Raw genomic sequence first — 26513 nt, 5'->3', positions numbered from 1 at the left:
TTAGGCCTAATCTTTGCCTGCCTCATTAAACAGAAGAAAGAGCTCAGAAAATGAATGCTGCGGTTGAAGGACTTCTGTAAATAAATTAATTGTAACCTCCCAAGGTGGAGTGCTGAAAGTCGCCATTTGCATTACCATGGCGATGGGAAGCGAATTCCTCTGTGGCTGATTCAGGGGGAGAAAAAAGATCTGTCTCTTGGGGGACATTGAGGCAACTAGTCTCTTGTAAGCACTCGCACCAATAGAAGAGGCATGCTTGAAGGCTGGAAACTTGGATTGAGCAAGAACCAGTTGTGAGACCTGCTCCGAAGTCAGTCGACCTCAGGCCTGAGATCAATAAGGGTGGCACAACCCTGTGCTTGCTGAGGCGAATTCGTGTAGCACGAGGGAGTGGAATCCCACTTTGATTTATTGTGTTCCTTATGCTTATCTGAGGACTTGGAGCTCAACGAAAACCGACCTCTGGAGGGGATCAGCCGTTTCCAGGAGTGAGACCGAGAGCTACCTTGGATGCAGAGCGTGACTTGGAACCGTCCCCGTGCGGAGTCTTCCTATGCTTGGTGACGTAAACTTTAGCCTTACGTTTCCTGATGATCTACGAGTTCATCAATGAGCAGTTGCCACAGGCCTTGGAGTGGTGGCTTGACCACAGGCACGACAGATGGGGATACGTCATAGACAATGGGTTTTTTAAGTCCCTAAAGGCCTTGATACCTCTCATTTTAGGTGGTGATATCCCTTGCATACTGAATAAAAATTGGAAAATACCGAGCTGAGTGTCTCTGAGAGACAAGAGGGAGCTATGGACTCAGGTCTGGTGGTGTGAAAAGAAATGAACTGATGTCGCGTGCAGGAATGGAGCTTATATAGGTCTGATACATCATTTCTGTCAGTGCAGAGCAGAACTGCAACACTGCAGAGTGCAGAGGTACTGCTGAAAAGTATCAGGACCCAGTCTGACACCTGGGGAACATTCAAAAGGTATGGCATCTACATATGGCAGAAGTCTTTATCAGAATCTGAGGTTAGAAGTCTCTGTCAGTAAAATATGTAATATTCACACCGAACACTAGGTGCATGCAAAGCGCAGATCATGTGACTGTAAAATATATATGCTGCAACCAGGTTTCTTCCAATGGCACTTTTTTCCTGCAGATTGTTCATCTTTTCTTTGTCCTCATATGCCAGCACTCTCAAATGCGACATTGAAAGGTGTCCTTTGACAGTTTGCTACTTCACTGCCGAACGTGCAAGATGAAAGGGAAAGAGAACCAAAAAGGCCAAACCTCCGAGACAAAAGGAAAAGAGAACCAAAAAGCCTTCTTGCCAAACTTTGCATCTCCATGTTAGGCTTAATCACAGGCGCTAAGGAAGTTAGGATTGTTCTCTCCATATGGAATACAGAGTCCAAATTTCTCCCATCTACCTGCTCCTCAATCCAGATCCAATTCACACACACAGCTCACCGATTTCTACTAACTGCTTAAAACGGGAGGAGTGGGCCTCAGCTAATTAATGCAGATCTCTCTCCTTGTGAGCAAGATCAAATAGAAGAGCAAGCGCTTTTGCTTAAACGATAAACATTGGTCAGGCTGAAAATTTACTCCAAATATGATCAAGAGAGCACACTGCAATTTGGCAACCCAAAATTCCACAGATCGCCCATCGCACTACCTCCCACAAAATGCACAATCCATGGCAAGACATGAACATGTGTATATAGCCACACCAATAGCAACATGGAAGAGGCCCTACAACAAATGTAATTTTGTGTGCCTCTTGAGGGTAGAATAGATTCTATCCCATGTGAAAAGGTAAATCTTTCTAAGAGGTGCTAATCTGACTGTGGAGTAGTGAAGGCACAAAATGGACCGCCACATATCTGGGTGTTCCACTATTGGCTCATAACTCCCTCAAGGATGGACTGGCATCCTGCATTTCACCTCATCAGCCTTCACCAACTCCCAGTACCAAATTGAAATTTCATTCTTAATTCGCATAGGATCTTGTACCATGTCCTCCAAACCCCATCTCCCCACGTTGGCCCATCCATGTCCGTGCCCTGACCCGCAGGATACCAACTGTACTTATACCAAGATAGAGTGCCCTGGGTTTCTGCCTCCCACAGTATTATCCCATTATACCCATACCTGCCCTCAGAGGCTAATGCCTACTTTAATCAATGGGAGTACCAGGGGAATTACAAACAGGCAAAAATCTGAGTAATAGTCAATTTAAAGGATTTACCTCATAAAATGTTAAACTTCCAAAAAGCCCATAGTACTTTCAATCAGACCTTCTTGAAGAATTCTGGTCACCAAATGTATGCTGCCCAATCAAGTTTAGCAGCCTAGCATAGATTCTGCCCCTGCTAGATCCGTCTGGGCTCACCAGGTGCATTATGCAATTCTTAAATTGGAAGGAGAGATAATCGAGAAGGACAACCTACCTGTTCCCCAGAACAATGTAAATGGATCGGATGCTGGAAACATCATGTATGTGTCCTAACAGTCTATGTGCCAGGATGCCCGTCGGGTGACAGTTACAGCGCTATACAACGACGCCTATACATACATACATACATACATACATACATACATACATCTGGCAATGCTATCCCGCCATTCACCACCTTCCTTCTAAGTTTCTACCAACTAAATGTAGGGCTTTTGGAAGCCAAATAATACTCCCAATCCTCCCTTGTATCCCATCTAAAATGCCCCTAGGAAAAGATGGGGGATGCTGTCAAACAGATAGTCCATCTTGGGGAGAATCACCATATTCACTGAATTTGCACTGTCATACAGGGTCAAAGGGCGATGCCCCCATATAGATAGTAATGCCTTAATCTATGTCCTCCCTCTCCTTAAGTTTTACTCCGGTACCTCCTCTAACTTATGTAGTAGGGAGATACCTAGATAACTGATCACTTTTCTGCAGCGGACACATGTGCTTGCTAAATTTCACGCTATTACCTCAGTCTTCTCCCTATTTGCAGAATCACATGAAAAGGCACCAAATTCTTCTGTTATGGCCTCCACAGACTTCACTGTTTTCTGTATCTTGTATACAGAATATCAGCTGTGTACAGGCCCACCTTGAGCTTGAAGTTCTATGACCCAAATCCCACATCAGCCCTTAACACCTTAGCCAGTGGCTCTATATACACGTAAAAAGGTAACAGGGACAACGAGCAACCTGACTTGTCCCCCTTGAGATGTTAACTTTCCTAGTTAAATCCTGTTAATCAAATTTTGAGCTGATGGTGCTGCGCAGAGGGCTTTGACTGCTGCAACACAACTTTCGGGGAACCCCAACACCTCCCACAAATAGGCCCAGCACACCCTATAAAATGCCTTGATGGCATCAATAGTGAAAATGGCTAATAGATCCAAATTTGCCACTGCCCTGTCTATCGTGGATATCAGTTGGTATGCCAGATCACACAGCAGTCTGCCTGGCACAAAGCCCTTCTGATCAGGATGCACTACCTTACCCACGATCCAAGAGATTCTTCATGCCAAAGTATCAGCAAAGATTTCATAGTCGAAATGTAGCAAACAGATGGGCCTAAATGAATCCGCTTTCTTGGGGTCTTTGTTTGGTTTCAACAATAAAGCTATCGTAGCATCATTCCAAGATGGTGACATTTCTGAAACTCCCACTAATACAGAATTGAACAGTTCCTTCCATCTCAGCATTAATACTTCTTTCATACCTTAATAAAACTACGCCGAAAGGGCATCAGGGTCTGACACCTTTCTATTTCGAGATTTATTGATTTGCAGAATGATTTCCCACTCCGTAACATGCTTCACTAGTTATTCGCATTCATTGCTAGACAGACCCTGGAGTTGTATCCCCGCTAACCATTCCCTTACTTTTGTTGCCTCAATTGTGCCCCTTTCTGAATACAGAAGCTCAAACATTCTATAAAATACTTTGCAATCTCCTCAGTATATTCTGACATCCTACCATAGTCATTTGCTACCAGACTCTATATAGTTCAGTCCTCTATCTGTGCTTGCCTTCCCAGCTAGCAGCTTGCTACTGCTCTCCCCATACTCAAAATGAGAAATCTTGCTAGCATACCACCTTGCTCCAACTATGCTCTCAATAACCCGAACATACGCTGTCCAATTTTTAGCTAACCTCCTTTAAACAGCCTCCGCCCCGGCTTCAGTAGATAAAAATGAAAGTTTGCTTCCAATTACTCCTTTCTCTTCTTCAAAGTTTGCATCCTCTGTGCATAGCTTATGTGACTTAATAAAACCCTGCTTAAGTAAGATCCTTCAAACATCTGCCTTATACGAGTCAATTTCTATCCTTATGGGGGCTGACCCCAGTTTAACATTGAAAAAATCACGACTCTCCTCCTTTAACACATGGATTATATTCTAGTCCGATAACAACAGCCTATCCATTGTTCACCTGAAACCGATCTGCATGTTAGGGATCCCAGCCTCCAGCAAAATTGCTGCATGATTCGAACAATGAGCCGGGAAATGCCAAACCCCGTTAACATTGAATACCTGTGACATAGCAATTAAAACATGGTTAATCCTGCTAGAACTGTGATATTTATTACTATAGAATTCCCCTGGCTAGCCACAGCCTTTTTCCGCCACACAATTAACAAGCTGATATCGAACATAAGATTCTTCAAAAACGTTCTCACTCTAATGTGCCCATCTTCCTGTTGATCCTTCCAAGGGAGTATCCAAGCATATATTAAAACCGTCACCTATCACAATGGAAGGAGAGAACCCCAACAGGCTTTCCCCCAGATTTTGCAGGGGAGAGACATTGTTGCAATTTGGACCAATAAAATTCACACATGTAAATTCAAACTGCTTAAAAGTCAAGCTACCAATAATCCATCTACCTGAGCAGTCAGTTTTGTACTCCGCCATATTTATACAAGCATTTTTTCTGGTAATAAGAGCTACACTCTTAAAAAAGAGGGCCTGATCTGAACACACCACCTGATGGCTCCACACTTGACCACTCAGTAGGTCTTTACACTACACTGCCTGAAGATGGGTCTCCTGCAAGACTATAATATGCGCCTGACAATCTTTCAGATACTGACAGATTAGTCTGTTTTCTTCTGCGCTGGACCCCATTGACATTCAATGTCAATATCACTATCGCTTTCCCCCTTAAGTCCATTCTTTCAAAATGTCCACTAGCTCACCATCTACATAACAGCCCACACACCCGCCTATTATACCAATATCGCTGTTTCAGCTGACACTAAGGCAAACCAACCCCTTAAAATCAATATGGCAATGAGGACGATTTTCTGGCTTTCCTCCATTTTTTTTGTCCATGCCACTATTTTATCCTCCAATAACCACACAACCAGTGAACCCCCCCCCCCCCAGGGAATCCTTCTACTACACATAGTTGCATTTTGTCAATGCCTATTTGGACTCTACCCTAGGAGTACATCTAACTATGTGAACACTGCCGTGCCTAACCCTCACCTTTACACTAACAGTAGTGTAGGAGGAAGAGAAAAAAACACTAAGAGACAGAACCAGAGAGACAAAAAAGGAAAAGGAGGGAATAGTCTCAACGGGCATGAGAAGGGTACTACATCTTTTTAATGACATTACCCACCTGCTCAATACGCCTGTATTTATGCATTTTGTTATATCACATCACTTTGAGCATGGCAGGAAACCTCAGCTGAACCCTTTCTCCCAGCTTCTGCAGTTCACCCATCTTCTGGCCCAATTCCCACTGGCGTGGTTCAGCAGTCCTGTGAATAATTTTATATCATATGAAAAACCCTCATCATCCAGCTTCCCTGGTCTCAAAGCCAAGCTCAGAACTAATTCCCTGGTGCTATACGAGACAAAATTAATTGAATCTTCCTTTGTTTACTTCAGCCAACTGACTACTTGAAGTGGTTCCTATGCATCCTTTATATCGCTCTCTCCAGATCTACCTCTGTATTGCTCCACAGGACCCCCAAGCCACCCCCTATCCTCACCTCCCCAGAAGATTATTGATGATGTCCTTCAGGAAGCCCCAACTCGACTGACTCAGGTACATTGATGATCCTCAAATTGTGCCTCCTGGAATGGTTCTCCAACTGTGCCAAATTATCTTGTAAAGCTTGATTCTGCAGCTCAAGTGCCATCAAATTGTTGGAGATCCTTTAAGCATCCTGGTCCAACCTTTCCACATTCATATTGATCACTGATGTTCTCTCGCAGACATCGTCCAGCTTCCCCTCGGACCATCAGGATTCAAGCAAGCCGGGCCGAAGACGGCTGAAATGCCAGAAACCGGTCCCCGGAAGCTTGTTTCCTTCCCAGTATAAGAATTGGCTTGGTAGTTTGGTTTGCCCTGTTCCCATCTTGCACTGAGACAGGAACAGACTAATTTGCATGTAGCCAGGTTCTGAGCTGGGATGGTGCAGTGAGCTAAAAAACGGTGATGGATCAAGCCCTGATCTTTGGACTGGGTAAGAGTGGTCTGCTTAATTCAGACACTCTGTTCATCACCACCCCCTTTTCTGAATCGTTTTGTCTACCATAAGCGTGGAAGGGTATTATCAGATGTGAGTCCCTTGCTCATTGCACCATCAGGATTCAAGCAAGCCGGGCCGAAGACGGCTGAAATGCCAGAAACCGGTCCCCGGAAGCTTGTTTCCTTCCCAGTATAAGAATTGGCTTGGTAGTTTGGTTTGCCCTGTTCCCATCATGCACTGGGACAGGAACAGACTAATTTGCATGTAGCCAGGTTCTGAGCTGGGATGGTGCAGTGAGCTAAAAAACGGTGATGGATCAAGCCCTGATCTTTGGACTGGGTAAGAGTGGTCTGCTTAATTCAGACACTCTGTTCATCCCCACCCCCTTTTCTGAATCCCCTCGAGGGCATGGCATACTCCTTAAATCCCCTTCTGATTAAGTTTAGATGTAGCAAATCCCCTCTGCATCTCATGGCGCAAGTCTATTAAACTCTGTTTGAGTGTTGCTTGAAAGCCGGAAGCTCCCATCTGAATCACAAGGGCATGCCATCCTACAGGTCATACTGCTTAGGCCCAGTTTAGGCCTAAGCTGCCCCATCTCCCTCCAGCTGCACAGACTCTACCAGGCCACTTAAAGGTTGATGTGGATTCTCTTGTGGGACACCGAACATCTCCATGTCCTGTATAACACTTGAGGTGGGAAACGAGTGCACCCGGTATGATGCCTTCTGTGGTACACATACATATTTATTGCCCTGCCCAGATTGACCTCTTGGGGCATCAATATGGGTGGCAGCTTACAGGACAGAGATTTCCTGCACTGACCCCACCGATGATGGGGAGCAGTATTTTCAGGTCAATTACTGGTTTTGTTTGAGGTATTTGCTGTTTTATAAGTCTCACATTCAGTGTGGACTATGAGCAACAGAAAAAGTACCACTTAAATGATCTTATAAGACTTGCCCCCTGTGCTCAGCCCCGTCTCTACTGCTCCAACAATCCTTCTCATAAAGTTTTGGAAGGGGGCCCGACTTCAAAACATCATGTTCAGGGAGGCTCAAAGCAAAAAAGTTTGAAGAGTCAGCAAAGCAAATTGTGGTGGCCGAATAGTACATTTGTAAATTCTAATCATCAGGGCATCTGCCAACTTTATATCAATTATCAGTACAATTTCACTTCCATATGATAGATTCAAGAGTAACTTTGCCTGCATGACTTCGGATCAAAGCTAGTGCGCAACAGCTTTTTTGTTAAGCTCAGGAAAGCAGCCTGTAGGGCGTGGACCTTATTTTTATTTTAATCTTTTTGCTTTTGAAAGGACCCTCTGAAGTCTAACCAGATCCCAAAATATTTTCATTCTGGGACTTGATTGATATAAGTGCACCAGTGTCAAAAGGCTTCTTTGTTTACAATGTAAAAGTACTCAAAGCGAATCAGAACTCAATTGTGGGAATACAATGGTAACATATGCTGCAAACAGGTAGTCACCAACCAGCTCCAACTACACCAGAGAAAAAGTAGCTGCTTGATAACAACTAATCTGTTTTTTGGATGGATACCGGACTGAAAATGCATTTGTTAGGATGGTGGGTAAGCTTCTAGAGATGAAAGATCTTCCGATACCCCTACATCTCTTAGTGGCTTTCAATATGTGTGGACCAACAGATCATGGCAGTCTGTAAGAGGTTGCTAGGATTAGTGAACATGCTGTCAGGTGAGATTCCTTCTTTCTTAATGTGAGAATCTACAATTCTCCAACTCGCTTAAGTTGTGCCTCCAGGATCTCCATGGTCTAATTGCCTTTTGGATATCCTTCTCAAGCCTTTCAAAGGATCTTGACGATATAATCGAAATTTCTAGTCCTATGCCAGCACCCAAATAATTGTAAAGATCAGAAGGATTACCATCGCAGACAGAAATGATCTTACAAAACATTGATGAATTTCAAACCCAAATGTAATGCAACTTTGCAGTTTTTGAATATATTTTGTTTGGTACTAAATCCTGGCTACATGATATTAAACACAAGAGGCTGGTGATCAGACTGTTTTGCCAAAATACACCCTCGTCCTATAGACAAAGTTCAAAATCTTAGTTATTGGCAGGATACTCGTTGCTCTACGGAGGGTCTGACAGACTGGTAGTCCGCTCTCTTTCATCTTCCCCCCCCATTACTTGCCTCTTAATGTACCGCCCTCCTCAGCCCTCGCCCTCATTCCTGCCGGCATTTCAAGACCTGTTGGCCAACTTGGTGGTCAACTACGCCTCGGTCTTGGTGCTAGGGGACTTCAATTACTGGCCCTCAGACCCACATGAGTGCTCAGCCTCAAAAGAATTCACAGATTGCCTTTCGTCCCTCAATTTCGTGTCACACATATCCGTCCCTACTCATTCCCATGGGCACACACTAGACCAGGTCTGGTCCCTCAACCTCCCTGTGGCCTCGGCTGCTGTCTTGCCGTGCCCATGGTCCGACCATGCCCTCATCTCCTTCTCCATTCTCCGTAACCTGATGCCCAAAACTCCACACGCCAAAAACACCTGGGCGCGGAACTGGAATAGACTGGATTATCCCTCCTTGACCTCCCTGCTCCGCAACTCCACCCCCACTCTTGCTGGCTTATAATCTGCCTCTCAAGCCAAGGCCATCAGCACCTGACTGGCTGAAGGCTGCGACTCAGTGGCGCCCCTACGCCGCATTTCCATCCGCCGACCAAAGGACTCCAATAGATGGTTCAATGATCACCTAAAATATCTCAAACTGACGCCCGACGGGCGGAGAGGCAATGGAGGAAAAATTACAGTCCCTTATCAAAAACCCACTTTTTATCAGCACTGGCCAAATACAAAACAGCAATCCTTGCTGCAAAAACCACCTACTTTTCGTCAAAAATAACTTTTGCAGAAAACAAACCCAGGGAAATCTTCGGCATAGTGAATGACCTGGCATTCTCAGACCAAACCTCGCCCCAAATCCCTCCCTCCCAGCCTCTCTGCGACCAACTTAACACCTACTTCTTAGACAAAATTGCTACCATCAAGACTAACATCCCACCACCCTCGTCTGCCTTCGTCGATCCCTTTCCCCCTTCCGTTCAATGCCTTCTTACCTCCATTCCCCCCCTCACTCAGGACTCTTTTCTGGAGATACTCCCCAAAGTGAAGTCGGGGTCTCCCGCGGACGTCTGCCCGGCACGAGTCCTGCAGCAAATTTACTCCGGCTGCCCTGACCCCCCCATTACCTTCCTCAACAGCTCCCTGACACAGGGGGTAGTGCCCCCTGCGCTAAAGGCAGCCACCATAGTGCCCATCCTGAAAAAACCTGGCGCGGACCCTTCCATCTCGGCCAACTACCGCCCCATCTCCCTGTTACCCTTTCTGGGCAAGGTGATGGAACGCCACGTCACCGCGGCACTTAGCGCCCATGTTGAGGCAAATGGGGGACTGGCATCCCGCCAAGCCGGGTTCCGTCCCAGGCATTCGACCGAATCAGTCGTGGTCTCAGTCTTAGACAAACTCAGAAAGGGCATGGATGAGAACAAACACCAGGCACTGGTCCTCCTTGATCTCTCCGCCGCCTTTGACACGGTGGACCATACCATCTTACTTACCCGTGTCAAGGCGGCTGGCATCGGGGGATCAGCTCTGGTCTGGCTCTCCTCCTTTCTGAGGGACCACACTCAGGCGGTCCGGCTAGGCGACTTCACGGCCACTCCTCTCCCTGTCACCTGCTGTGTTCCCCAGGGATCCTCTCTCTCCCGCTTACTTTTCAATCTGTATATCTTTCCTCTCATTTTCGCACTCCAGCAGCTGGAGGTCACCGTTTATAATTACGCGGATGACCTCCAGCTCATCTTTGATCTGTCCCCCTCTCCTCTCTCTGTCTCTAACTTCCAGTCAACTATGACATTCATCAGGGACTGGATGAACCACAACCACCTTAAGCTGAACCCGGATAAAACCGAGCTGGTTCTCACTGGTGGTTCATCCAGCCCCTGGAACTCTCTCTTCTGGCCCCCCTCTCTTGGTCCCGCACCGACCCCCTCTACCACGGTCAAAACACTCGGTGTCAAAATAAACAATCAGCTCACTCTCCATTCTCAAATTAGTTCCGTAGTATCCTCCCGTTTCCTCACTCTCCGCACTATCCGCACTGTATCCCGTTCTTTTCCCCCCAGGCACTCAAGATCATCATGGCCGCACTAGTGATATCGCGACTAGACTACGCAAACGCTCTCTACCATGGTATCCCCGCGTACAGCTTGCGTAGACTCCAGACTATCCAGAACCAGGCAGCCCGGCTGGTGTACGGCCTCCCTCGTTATCACCATTCCACCCCCCTTCTCAGGGAGCTTCACTGGCTCCCTGTAAAAGAACGTTCCCTTTTTAAGATCGGCTGCATGGTCTTCCAGGCCCGCCAGGGCACTGCCCCCGCTTTCATCTCTTCATTAATCAATCCTTATGTACCTGCAAGAGAACTTCGGTCTTCCTCCAAGTCCCTTCTTCAGATCCCTCGCTTCACACGTAAAAAGTGGGGCGGGGCCAACTTCTCCACCCTGGCTCCAACATTCTGGAACTCACTCCCTGACCACCTCCGCTCTGCCACCCAGTATCTCCCCTTTCGTAGAGATCTGAAAACGTTCCTCTTCAGCCAGGCCTTCCCCTCTTAAACTCTCTTAATATCTCCTCTTATCTTTCTTCTGGTCTTTTCCCTCAGTTGCTGAACCCCCTAGCGCCAAGAAACCGCAAGGTGTACGCTGCGCTCTAGAAATATTTTAAATTAGAAATTAGAAACAATATACCTCACCAATTGTGCCTAAAGAAAATCATTCAGAATCTACTACTGTGACTAAGAGGTATTGGTATTGGAGCTGTGGCCAACTCAAACCTAGAATAAAAATGGCCTGTATTTAGACATCAGAAAAAAAAACAGACGAGCTATAAAATGTGTAGAAGTCCAACATATGGGGGTTATTCCTGCAGCAGCCCACAAGAAAGGCCCTCCAGTAGATCTCAGCCGAGGCAAAATTCAGATTTATATCTGCCATTGCGTTCTACATAAATGCAAGATAGGTAATTTATGTTCGTAATAGAAGAATTTTTAAGTAATATAATTTAGCTTTTTTGCTCTTAAAATAAATAAGGCATATTACTGGGCACTTTAAAGTAAATAACTCCACTTGGGACTAACAGACCACTTGACAATTATCATAGCATGCATTACATACGCCATCTTTCAGATACATACCATTGCTTGTCTCCAAGGCTTGCATGGTATCTGCATCCAAGGCCATGCTAACAAGCAACTCCATATAGCTTCTGAATGTCTCTTTCATTGCTCTTGTTCTTAATGCCCGAGCAGATACATTTGGAGGTGTTTCAGGAGTCAATGGTGACTGCTTCGGAGTTGATGGTGTCTGCTTTGGAGTAGACAGTGTCTGCCTTGGAGTAGACTGTAGCTGTTTGGGAGAGACTGGTGGCTGCTGCTCAGCTGGTGTTGGCTGCGGATCAGCTGATGGGAGCTGCGGATCAGCTGACGGGAGCTGCGGATCAGCTAACGGGAGCTGCGGATCAGTTGAAGGGAGCTGCGGATCAGTTGAAGGGAGCTGCGGCTCAGCTGACGGGAGCTGCGGCTCAGCTGACGGGAGCTGCGGCTCAGCTGACGGGAGCTGCGGCTCAGCTGACGGGAGCTGCGGCTCAGCTGACGGGGGCTGCGGCTCAGCTGACGGGGGCTGCGGCTCAGCTGATGGGGGCTGCAGATCAGCCGACAGGTGATGCTTCTCAGCCAGCAAGAGCTGATTCTCCACTGGCAATTGCTGCTCCTCAGCCAGCAGCGTTGCTTGTTTTTTAGCAGGCCTTGCTCGTTTAGGCGGTGGTCGTGTCCGCTTTGCTGGTGGCCGTGCCCGTTTGGCAGGTGGCAGTGCCTCCTTTTGAGCTGAAGTTGACGTGAGTTGTTCCAGAGGTGGCTGTGGTTCTTTCAGAGCTACTGGTGGCCGTTTTGTTGAGAGAGAGGGCTGTTTCGTTGAGGGCGAAGGCTGTTTTGTTGAGGGAGAGGGCTGTTTCTTTGAGGGAACAGGCTGTTTCTTTGAGGGCAAGGGCAGTTTTGTTGAGGACAAGGGCAGTTTTGTTGAGGACAAGGGCAGTTTTGTTGAGGATAAAGGCTGTTTCGTTGAGGGCAAAGGCTGTTCCACAGAGGGCAAGGGCTGTTCCATAGAGGGTAAGGGCTGTTCCATAGAGGGTAAGGGCTGTTCTACCGAGGGCAAGGGCTGCTCCACCGAGGGCAAGGGCTGCTCCACCGAGAGCAAGGGCTGCTCCACCGAGGGCAAGGGCTGCTCCACCGAGGGCAAGGGCTGCTCCACCGAGGGCAAGGGCTGTTTCGGAGATGGCGGAAGCTCTTTCAGAGTTGGTAGAGAGGCCACATCTGAAAAGGGAAAGCAATTAATTAGTAAGTTACTCTACAAATATCAAATATTTTTTGTCCACTTTTTTGTTAGCAGCATCAGAAGAGAGGATATAAATATGACACTAGCCTCTTTACCACTGATAAGTTATGGAAATTCCTAACTGCACAACAGCAGTAAAAAGCTAACAAAAACTACTCCTTTTCCCTAGAATTCACTTTTCACAGCATTAACTATATCAGCACCACACTACTATCAGATCAAATCAAATGTTATTGATATAGACCTCATCAATATATGCAGGAAATATTGTTATTCATCAATTATACTTTTCTAAAATAAGCGTATAAAGGTAAACAAAAAAAATGTAAAGCTATATGACATACAAATTTATCTAGGGGAACTCCTATTGGCCTATTCAGATCCATAATACCACAATATAAAATTGCAATATATATATAGAAAAAATTATTATTCATAGTTTGAACATCTCAAACAACGGAAGAAACGTTTTACATTTAAAAAAACTTTATAAGATACAAATACATCTGAGGGAGCCCTTATTAACTCGATCAGATCTGTGGTTCTAGAGATATTATATTTATTGCAAATAGGTTTTAGGTGGTGCGTGCATCAACCAAACATTTATTGGGGCAAACAAATAGGACGTGTACCAAATCTTGGCTACCTCCACTACAAAAATCACAGTGGCCAGATTTGTCAAATGTGCTGCCCCAGTTTTTTGTTAAATCGTTTAGTGGTAATGTCCTCAATCTTAACATCAAAATGCAGCACTTTACCTTATGGTCTAGTAAAAATATCAGATATGGAGCAGTAGACAAATAGTCCTTTGGAAGCTGACTTTTTTATTATCCAAAATATGTATGTTAGAATGCATTTCCTTTGAGGGGCGTGTCTGCTAGACAGAACTTAATATGCTAAATGAATAAAAGGTAGGGAACCAAAAATTTGCAAGCAGGTCTAGTTTTGATTTGATGATCTAGTTTTGAGTTGATTAATCCGGTCACCATCCTACTCTTCTGGTCTGTATCGCACTCTTGGAAGGCTCTTTTACGTCCCTCTTTCTCAGTTTGTCAACATTTACATAACTTTCTCTTCTGCATCCTTTCGCCGTTTTCTGGACACTTAGTCCCACAAAATAAGTGTTGGTGACCACAATTAAGCACTAGTTTTAGTGTTTTGCTGGCTGACTGGTACTTTTGTTCAACCAATATAAATTTACTCAGCAGAAGGGGGCTGCCTTTTCAGCTTGAAATGTAAGTGATAAAGAGTCACATCAGCAGACGGGAGTTGCAAAGGTAACTAACAGTGCTAGTGGAAGATGCTCTACCTCTGCGATGCAGCTCTGGGAGTGCTACTCTACAGCTTTGCCAGTCTGCCGGTGCCAAGATTAGGCATTAAGGGCCGTAACAGAGAGGCAGCTAAGAGGCCATTTGCACACACTGCCTCAGAGGCAGGTGACGTTAAATGCTATGGAACTTTCAACCAGGCTTTCCAAAATCGGCTGCAATTGACAGAATGACTCACTGCCACAGTCCCAGCAGCGATCAAATAACTTAACCGAAAAATTGGGCTTTGATGAACATGCAAAATTAACATGAAGACCTAATGTGAAGTGGCCTCTGTGAGAAAGTGCCCTCTTTCTGCATGGTTGCCCCACTTTTTGCTGAATTGCTGATGTGCTTTGGCTGAGTGTGCCATGGGCTCCTGCTATCCAGGTACCCAGGGCCTATGTTCTTTCCCTAAAACTTCATTGAAGCCTAAACCAAATTGGCATATCTGGCCACAGGTCAGCCCCTGGTAAATGGTACCACTGGCGCCCAGGTCACTGTGACCAAAGAAGGCATCTAAGGGCTGCAGCACTTATTGTGTCACCCTTAGAGGTCCTGTACCTTCACACTCACACACTGCCTTTGCAGGCTACGTGTGTTGGTGCAGAACAAAGTGAAGAGTCGATATAGCCCACATCCCTGTTTGCCATGCCTAGAATCCACTGCCCTGGCATAGGTCAGTCACCCCTGTAACTGGGTGCACTATACCAGTGTTGAGGGTACATGTACATGAGCCCTGTACCCCTACAGTGTCTAAGTCCATTCTTAGACATTGTAAGTGCAGGGCTGCCATTAAGAGTATATGCTGCTGGGAGTTTGTCATTACGAACTCCACAGCACCATAATGGCTACACTGAAAACTGAGAAGTTTGGTATCAAACGTCTCAGCACATTAAACCCACACTGAAGCCAGTGTGGAATTTAGTGACAAATGCACACAGAGGGAATCTTAGAGATGTCCCCTGAAAACTAACCTACCACTAGTGTCCAGGCTGAGTGGCTGCTTTCAGCTGCCACCACCAGACATGTTTCTGGACCCCTGGGTCGAGAGCTTGCTGCTCCTGGGGCCTGAAACAATGCACATCCTGAGACAAGGTGACAAGCCTCCTCCAGCAGGTTGGGCAGGGTTCACGAAAGGGAAGCTTCAAAGGCTTGCTGCCTTTGTGAGCTTCCCCAGGCCACTTGCTGTTTTCAGCAACTGGTCCCCACTGGATCTGACCCAGACTTTAGGCGGGAGAACTGGTGGGAAAAACAAGTGAGGAAGAGAGCTGTGCCCACCCCTGCCAACTCCACCCCTCAGGTGGGGAAGACGAGGTAAAGCGCAACTCTCAATCCCCGCCATCGTGCAGATAGGGGGGGGGGGGGGGGGGGGGGGGGGGGGTCTCAGCCAACCAGGGACAGGCTCATACCCAATACTTGGGGGTGTAACCACACTCCGGGGAAGGGACCCATTGGTCCCAACCTTTTTACCTACCTGTAACGCCCTTAAAGCTAGTATTTAGGGGCACCCCTGTACCTCGCTTCCTCAGACCAGAAGAAACTACAAGAAAGGAAGAAGAAGGACCGAACAGCCTTGCCGAAGCTATTAAGAGTAAGACGCCCACTGACTTGGCCCCAGCCCTACCGGCCTGTCTCCACCTCAAACCTGCTCCTGCAAAATCCTGGTGCCTCCTGCAGCCAGCAACCAGGAAAACCCCAGAGGAACTGCCTGCCATCAACCACTAAAGAATGTCTCTCCAGTGAACACCGGATTTGTTCATCTCCAACCTCTGGCTCCGGCCGGACAAAGCAAATCCACACCACTCTACACCCCCCGGCCACAGCCTGGGCTCAAGTGAGCAAACACCACGAGGAGGTCCCCCCGTGGGATCCTGACCCGAGATCCGGTGACCCCTGACCTGCCTCAAACCTCTAGCCGCTGCCTGCAGCCTAAATCCGGAAGGTCCACTCAACCGCGACTAGGAGCTGGTAAGAAGATTCAACCCTAAAAGGCACCCCTGCACCAATGGCCCCCAGCCTTAGGTGGTCCAACAGACAGTGCCTGGCCAACCCCCATGATCCCAACTTACCTCTCGAAGTGGTGGTCGCACCCAGAAGATCTTCGTCCCCAAGCCTGCAGTGCCTTTTCAATCCAGAGGTTCCCCATTGCAAACAACAGGTCGCCCGATGTCGAAACAGCTACCTCCACCCGGCCGCCCTAGTACCGCTGAGGGTGCACCTTTGGTTAAATTAAATTCCAGGAGCTTTGCTCCCACAACCAAGTGGCCTGTTCGCAAGCAGCCACCAACCGGAGGCCACGTATCCCCATTGGATAGCATTGGGACTCAGCACTCTGCACCCGGCCGCCCTAGTTCCGCTGAGGGTGTAACAAGAGTGCATCCCTGAACTTGGGGGACCCCTGAGTCTACCCCCACAACCTCAACTCGCACAACGGAATACTTACCAAAAACCGATAACACTGTTTTCCTCCATAGGATAAAACTGTTTTTCTTGGGAAAGTTTTTAAGTGTGGAGTTTGAAAACCTAAAGAAATCCTTTAAAATTGAACTAACAAAAACGATTTTACTTACCTGTTTGCAGGAAATGTCCCAGTGTAGTATCCAGGTATACTACACTGAGTCAGAAAAGTAATCTCAAAAGTAACTTACCTGTAAACTTACTAAAACTCATATACAAAGTACATGTACTGTATTTACAAAGCATTACATTTCATTTGCTGACTGAGTGTGCACAACAAATGCTTAACACTATCCTCTGATAAAGCCTTACTGCTCGAACACACTACCACAAATAGAGAGTGAGGTGCTATCTACTTTACCTCTGCCTACCTTTTGGGTTCCACTGGACTCTGTGCACACTATACCTCACTTTGTACAGAGCCAGCTTCCTACACCCCTTTATCACAAATCTGAGATATTTGCAATCAGCCGGATGTATTGGAATATGGAATAAATAAATAATAATCCACATTTGTAAAGCGCACAATCACCCGTAAGGGTCTCTAGGCGCTGGGGGCGGTCGGGAAGATTAAGCAAACTATTGCCCAGAGTCACATGCTGCTGAGCTAATCTGTCACCGGTGCCGGGGATTCGAACCGTGATTCCCAGATTCCGGAGTCAGTCCCCTAGCCGCGTCCTTTAAGTACAGAGTAGACAAAGTTGCCTTGCTGTAGAAGTGGGAGCATTTGTTGAAGTGTCACCATGTGAAAATGATCCGATTGTAATGATTTAGTTCTCGGAGATCTAGTATGGGTCTGAGAGAGCCGTCCTTTTTGAGTATTAGAAAATAGAGAGAGTACACGCCCAACCCATGATATTGTAGCGGTACAGGTTCTATGTCTCCTTTAGTAGTAGAGACTGAACCTCTTTTTTGAGGCGGTTAGATACTGTGGTGACATTTTATGTGAACGTGGAGGAATTTTTGGAGGATCATTGGTAAGTTCCAGGCAATAACCAGATTGGATAATTCCAAGCACCCAATTGTCTGTAGTTATTGATTTCCAGACAGGCAGGAATTGAGAAAGACGTCCCAGGTGTTGAATGATTGGGGGAAGCGGAGGCAAATCACTGTTTGTTACGTGAGGGGGAGGTACGTGTTGTGGAACCTTTACCCCTACCCTTCCCGTTGTTGCCTCTGCACCCTCCTCTAAAGAAACCTCTTGAATATGTGGACTGATTGTTGCCTTTGTATGTTGTAGAGGCAATGTGTGATGAGATACTTTTTGACCCCCCACAATAGAAGGAGTGACGAAAGGAACCCCAATTTGATGGGGACTCTAGGGCTCCCATAGATTTTGCAACATTTGTGTCCTTTTTCATTTTCTCTAACGAGGTGTCTACAACGGAACCAAAGAGATTTGTCGAACAATATGTTCAGAATGAAAGCTTGGACTTCGGGTTTAAACCCGGAAAATCTTAACCAGGAGTGTCTTCTTAATAAAACACTGGTATTAATGGCCCTAGCTGCAGTATAAGCAGCATCTAAAGCACACCTAATTGACTAACTAGAAATTAGCTTTCCTCCTTGTATTAAGTCCTAAGCTTTGGATTTATGTTCATCTGGTAGAAATTGGAGCTATTGCTCTATTTCATCCCAGTGCTCTTTGTCGTACCTAGCTAGAAGGGCCTGAGTGTTAGCAATATGCCAGTGATTTGCTGCTTGGGCGGCTACTCTTTTCCCAGAGGTGTCTATTAGTTTAGATTATTTGTCTGGAGGGGGGGGGGCATCCCCTAAAGTTTACGAGTTTGCCCGTTTACAGGTATTAGAAACCACAAAAAATCTAATGGTAATTGGCCTTTAATTAAAGCTGGATCTGATGGTGCAGGTTTATATTTCTAATCTATTCTAGGGGTGAAAACACATGCATGAACCGGGTCTTTAAACATCTCGTCCGCATGTCTCAACATACCTTTGAGCATGGGGAGTGTGTAGCTAGATCTTTGTGAAGTACTAAGTGTTTCAAAGAGAAGTCCTCCTCTAGGGATTTCATATGTAATTGAACCCCATAATATTCTGCAGCCCTATTTAACAGCTCTATACAGCCTACATTATCATCTGGTGGAGAAGGCTTTGTAGGATAAAGTTCAGGGTCATTATCTGTGGGAGAATCTGTATAACAATCTGCCCAGGAGTGTGAAGGCATAGTATCATCTCCCCCATCACCATCACCATCATCCTGATCATCAGGTGGTTGTGGTAAATTATTAGGTGTTATCAGTACATTTTTGTTTTGTGGGGGAAGGAGGTGATAGAGGAGGAGAAGAAGGGTTAGTACCAACATGTTTCTTTTTAAGAGGAATGTGATAAGTGTCCTCTGGCTCTGGTTTGCGTTTAAGTGGCAATTTGATGGAAAAATGTCCAGTTTTACGGTTAATAAACAGTTCTTTTTGTTTCTGGTCCGGTTTGGAAGGCGGGACATCGCAACGGGGGCTCTGTTGCAGTAACGGAGCATTTTTGTGTCTAGGCGCCAAGATTTTCGGTGGCGGTGTTTTCGGTGCAAAAGCTTTCGGATCCGAAGAAGCTTTTGTTTTTGATGAAGAAGCCGGCTCCGAGAATGATTTTGGTTTCGAGGCCGAAGGTTTCAGCTCAGTGCCAGAGTGTGGCAGATTCAATCCCGAGCCGGAAGGCTTTTGTGTGTGTTTTGGTGCCGGGCTTGAAGCCGGGACGTTGGAAACATTTTCTCGGTGCCTACCTTGGCCCGAAGGGGGAGGTGGAACCTTTTCCTTGGTCTGACTTGGACTTTGAGGCAAGGGAGGTACGGTACTCACGATACGCTGACCATGCAGAATTTCTTTGTCCATATCGAAGCCGGATTCAGAGACAGAAATTATCTCCTCCTGTTCTTCTTCCTCCGTTCCTAGTGTTTCTCTTGCAGAGCATCCTCTCCGATAAGGTCCGGAATGGAGCCGATGTTTTAACTTAGCATTTCGTGACTTCGAGCCCAACAGTCACTGAGCATTTTTTTCAAACCGAAAGATCTACACGCTTTGCAGTCCTGTTCAAGGTGCTCTGGGGATAAGCACAAGTGCACACTTCCGGTGAGTCGGTGGCCGGAAACTTTGCAGGGCACCTGGGGCAAAATTAAAATGGAGTCAGATCCATGGACTGCAAGGTGGACCAACGCAGGTGGCTCCGATGGCCTTCCACGAATTTCCTGATCGGAAAGAGTTTTATAAACCAATATGATACACGAAGAATGAGATACACAATCAAAAACAATACCGTCAAGGGTAAGTGGACTGCGCACCAAGGGGAACATGAGGATCTGCTTCCAAGTGCAGCAAAACACGTCCGATCCCGATGGCAGAAAAAAACAATCTAACAATGGATTCGATGCTCATGCGCACTATTACCGAAAGGAAGAGTCAACTTACCTTGTGACTGGAAAAACTTCTTCAAATAAAAACAACTTGCAAACATCGGACCCAACACAAGATGGCAGGAGCATGCAAAGCATGTGATCTACAGCTCACATGCTTCGAAAATGATATTAAGGTGAAAGAATGAAAAAGGGTATGTGATGGTTGTGTAGAGAAGACAGAAATTGTGCTATGTAGGAGGGGACGTTGTTCAAGGTTGTCTGTCAGGTTCAGGCAGTGACGCATGGTGTTCTATCTCTATGCTTACCACACGTCCCATTTCAAATTCTGCTAATGTTATTTTGTTTTGTTGTTCTACTCAAGTTTATGGTGTTCAAGAGATATTTGTGTTTTTATTATTCTTTATAGCTCTTTATTTCTTATTGTATTATAGTTTCATTATAGCTGGTTTTATGAAAAGGAAAATGTAGCATTCTGAGAGTCCTTATGTCCGGTTCCATCGCAAACTTGTGCTGGGACCTGGACTTCTGTCAGAATGTAGCATTCTGTAATGTTCTTTGTTGTACAATTCTTTGTCAGTTGCTGAGGATCGATGGCTGGGTTGCAGTGTTTCCTGGTAGCCCTGCCTTTGAATAAGCTATGTTTCATTAAACCATTTCTGGTGGCTGTTATCTGCTGGTGTCACTACAGAAAGGTTATGAATCATAAATAACATAATTTAAGTAACACACCAAAACAAAAGAAGGCTGGAAGAGCAAGGTTTACATGTGTCTTTATAAAAATATATGTCCATCTTCCATTTCCAGAAATGCCAGTGGACACATCACATGCAACTCTCATCCAATCTTGGTTTTCTGACCAATAGCATGTCACATTCTGCGCACTGTGTATGTGCTCTTAGAATTGGAAGTCTGAGTTCTAAATGTCAGCATGCAAAATGTAATCTAAAAGACAGGACTGTCTGAAAGTGTTACAACCGATATGAGGTCCATTGGTTAGCCAGGGTATAATTATAGTAATGTCAGTACAATTATAACCCTCCTGCCCTCAACCATATACAAACAGCACTAAGCCGTTGTGCAGTCAACTGTAGTTCAAACTTTGTAGTTCCCTTACAGCGGAGTGTGGGGGTCTCTTAGAAAAAAAGTATGAGTTGCTTGGCCTTTAGTAGCATACGACGATTTTCACTTATCAGAAGTAGCTCTCACTACAGAAAAGGTTGGAGACCCCTGAGCTACATCATGTGACCAGTACTACACAAAGGTTTCTGGGTAGTTCCTGCACACCTTTCCCTACACTGCAAAACATCCCTCTACTTGCAGTAAGCAGTCCTAATCTTTCTACGCCCGGCTGGGTTTTACAGATGCTACACTTTCCATCGTACCAGTAAATTATAACAACACAGGATGTGTTTCTAATGTGAGTTTGCCGTTTTCCACTGCTGCTACTTGCAATGAAGTTATGTAATATCAACAATCTTTGGAGGTGCCTACCTGCTCTCCTTTACCTGATGAGGTTCCTGTTTTGACTGTGGTTATTTTGTCAGCATTGGTGATTTTTCGTATGACTCCTCACATACTTCTATATGTGGTACACAAACATTTTTCCTAATGCTGAAACAGACTTATCTATTTCCTCCATGGCTTTATTGTTGGAATTTTCTTTTATCACCTCTGAATTGGATTTATTACAGTTCTCTTTCTGCTTTTGAATGGGCGCTACCTTCCAGATCGTACTTCACCAGAACTTGTAGCTGAGGTGCTTTCGCCAGATTCTTCTTCATAAAAGGTCCCAAAAGACTCATTACTGCATTTTCTGCTTATGGTGGTATTGTTTGGGTTAAAATTCCCCATGACATTTTAGGTCCAACTGAAAAAATGCAAATACCATAAGTTTTTTAAGTTGCTATGGATGACATTTTCTCCCCAGATTATATTTCTGATTAATATGACTGTTTATAATATGCTTTCTGGATTAGTATCGTACACTGTATTGAAGTATGAGGATCTGTATTTGAATTCTGCAAATTACGGTGAAGTGTTTTGTTACCATCATTATGCACATCACTGTTTACATAGAGCTAGTATTCCACATGCTGTTTTTATTTATACACAGTGGGAACCCCTCTGGGTAGTCCTAAAAACTATTTACAGAAGTTGCCGTATTTTCCTAATCATGTCCCTACAGATCCTTTTTTAAAATTATAATCTTACACCTTCGCCAGTGAAGAAAAATATGCTCATGCAAAGTTAATTTATTCCAATTTGTTTATTTCACAACCAGCCATACACGGTTATGATAACTGGAAGAACAATTTGATCTTAAATCTGTTTGGGGGACACAACACTGGCAGGTCCAGGGCACTGATGTTTTAATTTGCATTCCTCGGAAAAAAAAATTCTAAACAAAACAGTACAAAAGACTACATGTCTTGGTTTGGCGAATATTAAAAATGTAAACGAGTCAAGCATTCCCTCGGTTGCAAAATTTGATGATTGGCAACAGTTTATTAATTTCACTGAACAATTGTTCAATTAGACGGCGCAAAATGGAACGCAATGGATAGTTACCAGAAATTCGTCTTGCAGCATGAAGAGTTTTCTGGATTCACATACTGTGCATTATTCCACCATCTAGAGGACAGGTCTGGAATTATTGTTTTTTCCCCTCAGTTGTGGGCATCGTCGACCACCATTTGGTGGTATGTTTATTACCTGTGTGACGTCAGGCAGTGTCCCGGATGATCCAGTGCATATCCTGCATTCTTTCTTCCTTTTCTAGTGTACTTCCAATTATCTTTTTTTCCCTCAACCTAGTTACATCATCTCCCATTTCTGGGGAGTGTAGGTCGCATGTGAAACCAGAAAACTCTTCAAGCTGCCAAACTACTCTGACTGTTAAGTACCTATTTATTTTTTAGCAGCCTGAATCGTATTCTGGATTTACATGCTGTGCATTAGAATATATTGCTGTGTCATTTCCCTTAGGTTAGGTGGGATAAAAAGATGAAGCGTTAGCATACAAGTTTTGTAGCACCTTCTGTCCCAATGGCGCTTCCTTGTACATCTGAACGTTCACCCAATAGTGTTTTGCAAAAGTGTGAGGTGATGCCCATGTTACTGCTGTGCAAATAGGGCCAATGGGAAAGTTTGCTAGGAATGCCAGTGTTGCACCTCTTTTCCTAGTTCAATGGGTTCTGGGGTGTGTGGGCAGTGTCCTCCCCACCCTTGAATAGCAAGTCTGCATTGTTTCTACTGTCTTTGAGATTGTTCATTTAGTTATTGGGGAACCTTTGCTTGCTTTAGCAAAGGAGACACTGGTTTCCTTCACGAAACTTGTGTTTCTTTTTTTGTTGCAATTTCTTTATTGGTATTTTGTGGTGTAAACAAAGGATGCAACACATGCAAATACAAACTGTGTTGATAGCATGAACTACAATACCAAATTAACAGCTGATCAAGAGACAGAGATTACATATTTACAATTGTGTCATGCTAGAAAGTGAGGTGGTGGTGATATCGTTGGCGCAGTTGAGTGTCCGCGTGCGCGGTGGCCGGGAAGAGCTGTGCCCAGTGATGGTCTCGAAGTAGCACAATTGTGCATGTGGATAGAAAGAAGAAGGTTAACAGGGGTGATGTATAATACAAAAGTATCTAACTGCATGCCATAGCGATTTGGATCCAGTTTGTACCCATTTCTAAAACCCTGATGGCAAGCATCCCACCCGCATAAGGAACGCATGTAGCATTAAGCGATTGGGGAATGAGTGTCGGGGGCACAGGTGCACCCCCTGGATAGGGTTGTTAGTTGTTGTCAATGGAAGTTCAGACACAAGTGTCTGAGGTGCAGCATGTTTCTGAGCTGGGGGAATGGCACCCCGTACAGGTTTTCCCCAAGCATGACTTCCCAGGCAGACGCCAGGAGAAATTTGTGCAGTCCCAGAGCATCCTCTCGTTTCAGCGCCATACTCTCTGCACATGCCCAGTTTGTGAAGGAGCGCAGCCTCACTTCCTATGATGGAGGTTCAGGGTTTTTACGCCGCCTGGTGGCCAGCCGTTCGGCGGTATTCAGGTCCAGGTCTATAAAAAGTGGTGACGCCTTCCATTGTTTGGGTCTATGGAATAGGCCTAAAATGCATATTTCCTAAGTATTTGCCACTGTGCGCTCTGTGCTATCTGAGAGATGAGTGGAGATCACTCGCCAGGAGGCGGCCTAAGCAGTGCAACCCCATAACATATGAATTAGTTCAACATTCACCTGCTGACAGCGGGGACAAAGGCATCTCTGCGGCAGCAAATATCTGTTTATGTTTTCCAATGTGAAATATGCCCTATGGATTATGTAGAGCTGTATGACGCAGAAGAGAACAAGTTACTTACCTGTAACTTTGGTTACCCAGTATTGGTAATTTTCATAGATTCCTATGCTTTGTATCATTCCCCGTCGTCAGCCTGGGAGCCTCGGTAAATAGAAAATACCATAGCAGTATGTACAAAAGAGAAAGTAAGGCCTAGGCCTCATCTCATTTTGTAGCCTATCTACCTCTTTTTGTAAAAGAGAAACAACATTTTAAAACAGCCAATCAGATTAGCCTCACCCCATAGAACCCTCCTGAGAGAGCCTCAGATTTTCATAGTCGTTGTGTAACAGTAACCAGTTTTGCTGAAGGCTGAGCTTTCCCAGGGGAGGAGGGTGGGCACATGGGAATATATGAAAGTTACCAACACTGGGGAACCAAAGTTACAGGTAAGTAACTTGTTTTCTTGCCCCAGTATTGGAACTTTCATAGATTCCCATGCTTTGTATCAGAGTAGCTAGCAGTAAGCCACCACTGCACATTTTGCTACAAGTGTATTACAACGTCACAGCATAACTGTATCCATATGACTATATATATATATATATATATATATATATATATATATATATATATATATATATATATATATATATATATATATATATATATATAAAAATATATATATATTTATATATATATTATACTTTGTAACAAAACATTATATAATACAAAATGTGCAATCATAGGAAGGAGGGAGAGAAGGGAAAGCTCACCTCTCATTGAAAAAGATTACTCAGGACTGCTTGTCCTACTGCCCCTTCGCTTCTCAAAGAGTCCAGTTAGTAATGCTTTGTGAAAGTATGGACTCTGCTCCATGTGGCTGCCCTACAAATGTCTCTTATAGGGACTCCAGCGAAGAGAGCTGCTGAAGATGAAACTGATCTTGTGGAGTGAGCTCTTACATGTCTCTCCAGCGGCTTTCATGCTGCTGTGTGGCAAAAATGAATTGCACTGGAAATCCAGCGTGAGATTCTTTGTTTCGAGAGAGGAAGTCCTTTCCTGGGTGCACTAAAAGCCACAAAAAGTTGAGATGATTTTCTGAAATCCTTTGTGCGTTCAAGGTAAAATTTGAGACATCTCTGGACATCCAAGGAATGCAGAGACCGTTCTGCAGGGGATGTAGGCCGAGGAAAGAATGATTTTAAAACCACTGGCTCGTTCAAGTGGAAATTCGAAGGGACCTTTGGAATAAATTTCGGATCGGTCCTTAAAATCAGTGTCTTTTTTGAACTGAAGAAAGGATTCTAGAATGGATAGAGCTTGTAATTCTCCTACTCTCCTAGCTGAAGTGAGGGCTAAAAGGAGAGCTAATTTCCAAGACAAAAATGTTAAGTCCACCCTATGGATTGGCTCGAATGGAGATCTCGTAAGATGAGCCAGAACCAGGTTGAGATTCCAAGTCGGGGTGGTGGACACACTGGAGAAAAAACCCTGAAAAGACCTTTCAGGAATTGTTTGATAATTCTGGCTGACCAGATAGAAGGACCCAAAGCTGATCCTCTGTATCTTGAAATAGCTTCCAGATGGACCTTAACAGAAGAATGAGAAAGACCTGATTTTGAATGTAAGGCAGTATCTAATGAGGGGCTGAAGAGAATGGATGGATGGATGCGTTCCAAATGACCCCACAGACAGAAGCGCTTCCATTTAGCAAGATAAGTTTTATTTGTACTTGGTGCGTGTGCTTGACTTAATATCTCCTTACATTACTGAGGGATATCTAGGCTGTGGAATTCTCTGTGCTCAGGTGCCAGGCCTTCAAATGAAGAGAGCCTGGATCTGGATGTACTACCTGTCCTTGGGACATTGTCACTAGAGATGGAATGGGACATAGGCGAAATGGATGGTCCTGAGATAGAAGAAGAAGATCTGTGAACCAGAATGGGCGAGGCCATGCTGGTGCTATTAAGATCATCCGGCAAGGTTCCATCTTTATTTTCCTGAGAAGTCGTGGGATTAGGAGAATTGGAGGAAAGGCGTAAACAAATGCCCCTAACCAAGACATCGAAAGAGCATTCCCTAGTGATCCTCGATGGTGATTCCTGCTTGCATAGAGACGGCATTTCATGTTCTCTGGAGTCGCAAACAGGTCTATTG

General features: G+C 45.1%; 1 protein-coding gene across 4 annotated transcripts in view; it reads right to left on the bottom strand.

Annotated features, from left to right (window-relative positions):
* Positions 1-26513, bottom strand: part of QSER1 (glutamine and serine rich 1) — a 771358-nt gene that overhangs the window by 317008 nt on the left and 427837 nt on the right. For all 4 annotated transcript variants that reach the window (XM_086955859.1, XM_086955857.1, XM_086955860.1 and 1 more), the window contains one exon: positions 11733-12905. In XM_086955859.1, the coding sequence (XP_086811985.1) occupies positions 11733-12905 (1173 nt within the window). The remainder of the gene's footprint in view (positions 1-11732; positions 12906-26513) is intronic.

Source organism: Lissotriton vulgaris, chromosome 2_1 (assembly GCF_964263255.1).
Source record: "Lissotriton vulgaris chromosome 2_1, aLisVul1.2, whole genome shotgun sequence".
Taxonomy (NCBI): Eukaryota; Metazoa; Chordata; class Amphibia; order Caudata; family Salamandridae; genus Lissotriton; species Lissotriton vulgaris.
Note: the sequence above shows the minus strand (reverse complement) of the source record. Positions and strands in the feature narration are given on the sequence as shown.